The sequence below is a fragment of the Benincasa hispida genome, chromosome 8, assembly GCF_027475165.1.
Source record: "Benincasa hispida cultivar pf3 chromosome 8, pf3_genome.v1.1, whole genome shotgun sequence".
In the NCBI taxonomy this organism is placed as follows: Eukaryota; Viridiplantae; Streptophyta; class Magnoliopsida; order Cucurbitales; family Cucurbitaceae; genus Benincasa; species Benincasa hispida.
Genome location: NC_143485.1, coordinates 18824106 through 18832695, shown reverse-complemented (window position 1 = coordinate 18832695; position 8590 = coordinate 18824106). Strand labels below are relative to the sequence as shown.

General features: G+C 36.3%; 1 protein-coding gene across 6 annotated transcripts; it reads right to left on the bottom strand.

Moving 5' to 3' along the window:
* Positions 1-412: 412 nt before the first annotated feature.
* Positions 413-8275, bottom strand: LOC120082778 (uncharacterized). 6 transcript variants are annotated; one of them, XR_016531124.1, is made up of 4 exons: positions 7580-8275; positions 1185-4378; positions 752-1076; positions 516-647 (listed from the first exon to the last, which is right to left on the bottom strand). XR_016531124.1 is itself a non-coding variant. In XM_039038081.2 (2 exons), the coding sequence occupies exons 1-2, from the start codon at positions 8051-8053 to the stop codon at positions 540-542; spliced, it is 582 nt and encodes a 193-aa protein (XP_038894009.1). In that variant the 5' UTR covers positions 8054-8274; the 3' UTR covers positions 413-539. The 6 variants fall into 6 exon arrangements, 2 of the variants coding, with proteins under 2 accessions (XP_038894009.1, XP_090172282.1); XR_016531123.1 differs by having other exon boundaries at positions 752-1631; positions 4165-4378; XR_016531125.1 differs by lacking the exon at positions 752-1076 and having other exon boundaries at positions 509-647; positions 4165-4378.
* Between the last annotated feature and the right edge of the window lie 315 nt (positions 8276-8590).

Sequence of the window (8590 nt, the reverse complement as noted above, 5' to 3'; positions counted from 1 at the left end):
GTAATCATCAGTAAAAGTGAGGAAATACTCATAGCCTCCCCTGACTCGTACATTCATCGGACCACAAAGGTCTGAATGCACTAACTCTAGAGGCTTTTTGGCTCGATAACCTTTTCCAGTAAAAGCTCTTTTAGTCATCTTACCTTCAAGGCATGACTTGCACATAGGTAAAGAATTTTCCTCTAACTCGTTTAGAAGTCCATTCTTCACCAACCTCTCAATCCTATTGAGATTGATGTCCTTAATTGACGATGCCAAAGTTGGGCATTTTCATTTGGAGAAACCTTAAGTCGTTTATTTTGAGTTACAGCAGTTTTAAACATCTCTATGTTATGGAGGTAATTTGTTGCTAACGGCCTTAGCACATACAAATTGTTTTCTAGTTTTGTTGAACAAATCTCAACACCATATTTTAGAATAAACACTTTATTCAATGAAAAGTGAAGAGTATATTTACATTCTATCAGACACTTTACAGAAATTAAGTTCCGCTTTAACTCGAGAACTACATATACACCATTTCAAATGATAAATTTATTCTATAAAGTCATATGGAGTCCTTCCATTGGCACAACTGGGATGACATGCCCGGTGCCTACTCGCATCTTCATCTCTTCAGCCTTAAGCTGTCGCCAGAATCTAATTCCCTGAAAAGAAGAACAAATATGATTAATGGCCTCAGAGTCAATAATCCAGTTAGAATTATCATTCTCCACTAAACATGTTTCCAAAACTAGTAAATCATATTAACCTTGTTTTGCCTTGGCCTTAGCCTTCTTCTTCACCTTTATATAGCGAGGACAATTCCGTTTCCAATTCCCATTCTGGTTTCAATGGAAACACTTTTTTTTGTCAACCAGCGCTGGTCGCCTTCCTCACTGAGCGACAGGCTGTGGGTTAGCAAATGCCTTCCCCTTCCCCTTACCACCCTTCTTCTTCTTCCACTTGAAAGTGTTAGAAGTAGAAGGTACAGAATTAGACTCTGAGGTTGAACTTCGATGGAACTTCTTTGAAGATGAAGCAACATTTGCCTCACCTACCTTCTTCTCCTTACTTTTCAACAACGATTGAAATGTCTGTAACTCGTTGAGGAGAGTTGTAAGGGTATAGTCTACTTTGTTCGGTATAACATTACTGACAAAGTATAGGAATCTATCTAGCAACGAGTGCAAAATTATGCTAACCTGGCTGCCCTCATCGATGCGTGACACATTCATCTCCACCACATTGAAGTGAACCATCATGTTCAAAACATGTTCACGAACAGATATGCCTTCCTCCATTTTGGAGTTGAAGATGCATTTCAGAGCTTCGTGCTTGAGCTGTCCAGATGGTTGTCCGAACATTCCCCGCAGGGACTCAATGATCTCATGCGCTAGAACCATAGGCTCATGCTTCTTGGCCAAAACGTCAAACTGGCCAAGATGTAAGCTTGGGCCTTCTCGTTTCTCTCATAAGCCTCCCGAACATTTCGAGTGAGTTGGAATAGGAGGACACTCCTTCATAAGGACGAAACTCAGGTCATCGATGATAAAATTGTAGTTATCGTGTGTTTCCAACTAGCATAATTCTCACCAGTCAACTTATCGACACTTAAAAGAGCTACTGTGGATGTAGCCATTTTTACGTTGCTGAAAAAAGAACAAACTTAATGAGTCTATGCAATACCACTTTCAACACAAATTTTAGTTTTAGAAAAATAGTTTCCATGTACTATAAGTGAAAAGACATCTATTTCGCAATGATACCCCAGCGAGACAGAACAAAAGTCACCAGTAGGGTGATCAAATGCCCCTTCATTGGGATGAGACATTCTCAATCATTAGGCAGAAATAACTCTTGTAACAGACACTAACAATCACCATTCTTTGGTCCAGAACTGTTAACCTTTAATAATTCTGCGTAAGTGTAACCCTTCATTTTCGATCCTAGAGTCCTACCCTAATGTGCCCACTGTAGGGTAAAAGCAGATTAGGACAATAGACTAAAGCAACCTTATCCTATATAGAAGATCAGATAAAGAGTCGTACAAAACTGCCATCTTATAGGGGGTCCACTCCCAGGGTGCCTTAAGGCGATGCACAAAAACGTTATCCAACCTAATGAGGAAGACTGTGGGATATGTTGTCACACGTCCCGATCTTACTTACTATGAACACTCTCTCCATTCACCTTAGTATTGACCTACCCAAACACCATCGTTTAGGGGGACACTCCCAGGGTGCCTCGAGGCCAAGGATAGATCTCACGATGTGAACATAAAGTGAGAAACATGAAGAGGTTTAAATGAAGTATCATATACCCCAAGTATCTCCCATTTAATGTTCTACCTAGGGGTTCATTAACTTAGATCACCCGACTACTGATTTCATCTAAGTGTGTTTAATTTTCTCAAAAACAACTTTTGTTTTTGATATTAAACAAGTTCAAGTCAAGTCCCATTAAACTCAATAACGAACTTTCCTCAAATTTGCATGCATGCATTAAATTTATCTAATTCACCTTTTTAGGTAGGTTCCTAGGTAGGGGTGCTCCGTTTCCGTCAGCTTAAGTACCCCAGCCTAGACAGAACTCGCCTTAGACAAAAGATCCCTTCTAGATAGATTTGCTATATATTTAATCTTTTATTAGTGAATTTAATCCTATTAAATTGATTAAAAGATTAAACCTTAGGTTTCTAATCTTATTAGAACTGTCTTAGGTTTATCTCCACCAAGTTTTAAAACTCTTTTAAAAACATGATTCTAGCCTAAGTTTGCATGCATGTCTTTCTTATTGATTTTAGTTCTAATTTCTCTTATAACTCTTATAAAAAGAAACAACCAAAACCATTCCCATTTCTAAGCAAAACTAGGTATTTATAACTCTTATAAATTTAACCTATGTGTCATGCTTCATGCAATGTCCATTCATTACTATATATAACTCTTATATACTTGGTAATGAACTAAGCATACATGCTTCCATACACCCTTATACTATAACACTTATAATATAAAGATGATGCATGAATATGCTTGAAGTATGCATAAATATAACTCTTATATTATATGATGCATGAACATGCTGTAATTTAATCATGTAAACTATTATATCATAACTCTTACAATATAGAGATGATGCATGACCAATGCATAACTTATGGTGGGATTTCAACTACATGGCATACCATATGACATATAATAAAACATACATCTTATGTACATTCACAAAAATAATGGACCGAGATGATCAACCTAAAAAATTGAAAATAAATTCTATCTATTACACAAAACCATCGAGCAAATCGGTTCACAAGCGAACTAGGTCTTGAACCGCCCGGGGAAAGACTTCTTCCTGATCGTTTAGTAAATTGGGCGAGTAACCATGATTGCCTAGCTACGATCGAGTACCTTTGACTATGCGATGAAGTATGAAGGCTACTCGATCGTTTAGCGCACTAAATTTAAACAGCGCAAGTCTAAACGATCGTCTAGACTATGCTATGAGGCATGATCGTCTAAACAATAGAATAACAAGCGCTCAATAACATTTACTCCGCAATCATGTAGTCAGTGACTAAGCGATGAAACTTGCTGACCTACACGATTGTTTAGTGTGTAGGCGTCTACTTTACAGCCGATTATTCCATACTCTATTATCGCTTGCCCTTATCGTTTACCTGATCTGACCAACACTTGGTCTTCTTCTTCCTCGAAGTAATACACATCACCATGCCTTGAAGCTTCATCATGAATGACTCATACTGACTTAAACACTTTAAATTACAGACTCGATAGCAAGTTAATATGCCCAAAAATACAGGTGTCCTTACAATTAACTTTGAATGTAAAAAGACGTCAATAACCAGAGGCAACCATCCCAGAAACTCCATTAATTCACATCCACAAACATATTTAACATTTAAACAGAATGCAAACATGTTTACACCCACGAAGAATGTAAATGTTATTCTCTACATCAATGGATTTGGAATATCAAAACCTGGCTCTGATACCAATTGAAGGAACTCTTATCAAAGAGAACCCATGAGCGGAAGCACGATTGATCCAAATTCATTTTGACAGAATTACAAGCATTCACAAACATACAAACTAGTTATGCATATTCTAACAAATTACAACATGCTTTAGTAAATAAATACAAAAGGAACGAGTGACATACCTTTAAAGAACCCTTCTTCTAAAGACCTCTTGCTCTCATGAAGATTTGGACCAACAACTTCTCGCTATCGCTACGATCGTTTAGCCAATCATCTGGTCAATCTCTCGTTGTCGCTTAGATCACGAACAATCTTCTCCACGAACAGGCAACCTCTCGGACACCACCACTCGACAAACTTGGTATTCTCAGAGTGAGAATCTAGAAGGTGTGGGCTCTATTGGATTTGGTAGAGGTAAGGAAGAAACAACAATCAAACCATACAACCAAGCTAGTGGGAGAGTGAACTGTCTATCGTATACACTTTGTGTGCCTGATTGTTCAGTAAAACTCAGCAGGTACACAATCATTTAGAAAAAATAGGCTTGATCGTTTACACGATCATTTAGAGAAACTCGCTAGGCACGCGATCATTTAATAAAACTTTACACGATCGTTTAGATAAAAGTGCTTACATGATCGTTTAGGCTGTCGCTTAGAAGGCTATCGTATAATCTCTCTTCAGCTAAACAATTAGTAATGCTCTTAATGAACCGATTCTTTTCAAAATGAAAACATTTTTCATTTTATCTTTCAATTATGAAAACTAACATAACCTCCCACTTTCACGCACGGTTAAAGGAGAAACCACCCACAATTATTGTATAATTGTTTTAATTATAATTAAATATAATAACTAACTTATCATATTATATTTATAACCTATAGTTTTAATATCACATCATACGTAACATTTAAACCATAGTTCCTTTCTCCTTTTATTCAATATAAATCATATTTATATCAAAATCCTCCAATTATTATATCTCATACATCATGTCAACTATATCACATATAATTGAACCAGTTTAATTATATCATATATAATCAAACTTCCTCTTGTCAATTTGAACACTTCAAATTGACCCAAAAACTGATTCTTAACTTGAATCCATTGAGCTACCAAGGAGACCTTATAAACCTATAACTTGAAGCTCCAACAGTACATAAATAGCTTAATAAACTCTTTAATCATGAGATTCACCATCCGTTAACTGTCGGACACTCCACTAAAGATCGACAGTTGCACTCTTCTCACCACAGATATATTTTTGTGTCCATCGGATATAACCAGTCAACAGTACGATAACCCTTCACAGATCGTTCGTAAGTACAGTTGAGCCAATATACAATTTTTCCTTGTAGTTACATCTAACTCTTTAAGTACCACTGATCCCTCTAATGAACAATACATCATAGTCCTACTATGAGTGGACACCTCTCGGGCCATGAGAAGGTGTATGACACCACATCGTTCAAGCCCTGGAATCATCCCTTAAGAGAGCAATCTATCTACTTGCCCCTGTTTTGGGGAAGGAGTGAATTCTATCTTGTGTAGTTGAGTTCCCAGCTCCCCAATTAGACGAATCCCTAAAGTGGTAGGTTTGAATCGACAATCTAGCCACTCACACCCAAGGCAGGAGTTTCCAACTCACTCAGGATTAAGGTTATGTTACCTATGGTCATCATAGTGAAATGAAAGTCTCTGTCATGAACGACTTTATATAAAGAGATTAAACACTTCGTGGTCCGGTCTTATACAAACTCCTTTGTATAGGACACCTCCAGTCACATGTCTCCACATGAATGATCAGGATCAGACTATTTGTAGCACGTCACAACACTTGTAACTATCTACAAAGCAGGCTGTATCCATAGTGTCACTAGGCTAAGGTTTCCCTTTTTTATCAATATACTACAGACCATTTAGGTTATCACGTAAGGCATGATCCACTTGTATGTCTCCACATACATGCTTAAGGTACAACGACAACCAGTGATCTTAGTTTATTGGTTTGTAGTAAATGCAAATAAAATATCTCATATTATTACATCACAAACGTTTGTTCATAAAGGTGTTTACAAACTACAAGACCCTACGAGAGTTTAGGGCATTAACCCCAACATGATATTCATTAAATTGTTGTATTACTATGAACATTTTAATTTATGTTTTATTATTTTCAAGTTATGGAAGAAAAAACGAATGTGAATTTATTCTTTTCTATGATGTCTCTTAGAGTTAAGAGTTAAGGATATTGATTTTATTTATTATTAAGAAATACAAAAACATCCTTAATTAGAAATATAATTACGTAGAGTACCTTAAATAGGATAAAATAATAACATGTTGGAAAGATGATTTTAAAAAAATGGTGATTGACACTTCAACACTCAACGTGCATTTTTTTAAAAAATATCACAACCTTTGTCGTGTGTTGAAGTCTCAACATACAAAAAAAATGTATAAGTCAAATCGAAAAACTCTCTAAATAGTTTGGGAACTACAATATTTGAATAATTAGTTTTAAAAACTACAATATTAATCCAATTTTCTCTAACCATTTTGTAAGTATTTTATAAAAAATAGAATAGTTTCCTAAGAGCTCAAACCCTTGCATAAAAATTCTACTCGACGGAGGTGAAGAGACACTGTTATTTAATTCAACAATTAAAGATGGTAATACTTAGGAGTGCAACAAAAAATTGAAAAATTGAAAAACCAAATCAATTCAAATCGATTTATTGGTATGGTTTAGTTTTTTAGTATAAAATTAGACATCTTGGTTTATATTTGAAGAAAACCAAAAAGTATTAGTTCGAATCAATTTTTATTGAAAAATCCAATAAAAATTGAAATCAATTCGACGATATATATACCATTGAAAATAAACTCTACATTTGATCTCTTAGTATTTTAATTATTATTGTGCCTATATACTTTTTGTTTAGTAAAAAGACCCATTATTATGGAGAAAAAAGTATCCAGAAAAAAAAAAAAATATTTTAATCTATATATATATATATAAAAGAATAGACTCGATTTTAATTTAAAATTTAGTAAAAAAGACCCATTCAAAACAAAAGTTTAAATAAAATTAAAAATTTGGAAGTAAAAAAGAAAATTCTAAAAATCGAGAATCAAATAAATAATAAATCGAACCAAACTAAAACTAGTCCATTGGTTTTTTACTTTATTTGACATCGATTTAGATCTTTTTTTTTTTTTTTTTTTTTTTATAAAATTGATTGGTTTGATTTGGTTTGATTTTAGTTCTTTTCAAAAGTGATAAAACCGAACTGATTATCACCAAAAAAAAAAAAAAATTAACTTTGCAAAAACTATCAAACTTTTAAAAATGAATTTACTACCACATTTACGAACAATTTAGAAAACTCTTATAATTTACAATGTATATCTCCACAATAAAATAGTTAACTGAATTCTTCAAAGAAAAAAATTAATTACCTAAATATTGATATAAAAATCTTAAGAAACATTATAAACGAAAGAGGGAAGAGATTGAAAATGCTAGCGCGTGAAGGCGTGAATAACAAGCGCGATGTAAATGAAAAGCGCCAAAGGAACCAAACTCACCAACGGCACGGCGGCCGCCACCGTCTCCCACCGCCGGCAATCAAAAGTCCCCAATTTTATCTGAACCAAATTCAGCAACGCGGCCACCAAAAACCCACACCCGAGAACCGACCCAACTGCAGACGCCACCATCCCCACGCGCAGTGCCGGCGCGTGGGCCACACCCTGCCCTCCGTCTCCGCCGTTGATGTTTCTGATGGCCTGCTTCAGCGCCGACGCCACCAGGCTGGAGAAGAGGAAGCAGCTGAAGGAGTACACATTGCAGGCGATGAGGCTCTGGGCGACAGAATCGGCGGCCGCGCAGGGGCCATCGTCGTCGTCGGTGAGAAGGTTGGCGGCGGGGTTGGCGGTGGGGTACCATGCGACGCCGAGGAAGACGGCGAAGGTGAAAAGAGAGTTGACGTTGACGATGCCGTCGAGGGCTAGGATGTGGATTCTGGTGGAGGTGGATCGCCGCCGTGGAACAACGGACATGGCGGTGGTGAGCGGCGGAGATGGGGGTGCTAAATCAAGACAAAATAAATAAATAAATAAGAAAAAAGAAATGTGAAGGGTATTATAATAAAAATGAAAAATGTAAAATTTGGTATGGTTTTAATTAGGGGGTGGGGTTGGTATTTTCTTGAAAGCAATTGAAAAGAGTGGCGTCCAAGTAAGAAACATGTCGGAATCTGAATACTGTTCCCCTCTTTTGTAATTTTTGAACCATTAATTCTTGTTTTAAAGCATAGGCCTAATCGAACCTTTTTCTAAGGTATCTCTCGTGGTTTAGGGCTTGTTTGGAAGTTTGAATGTAATGGGTTAGTAATTTTAAGCTCATATTTAGATAGAGAGTTTTGGATCCGTTCCTACTTTCTATTAGGAGCTGTTTGGGGCACTGAAATGATATAAGATGTGGGGAGTTTTGATGTCTGGAGAGTTCTGATTGAATATGTTCAAGCACTGAGATGATATACGATACATAGAAAGAAAATGACCATTCCGAAAATGAGCCCACAAACAATTATAATC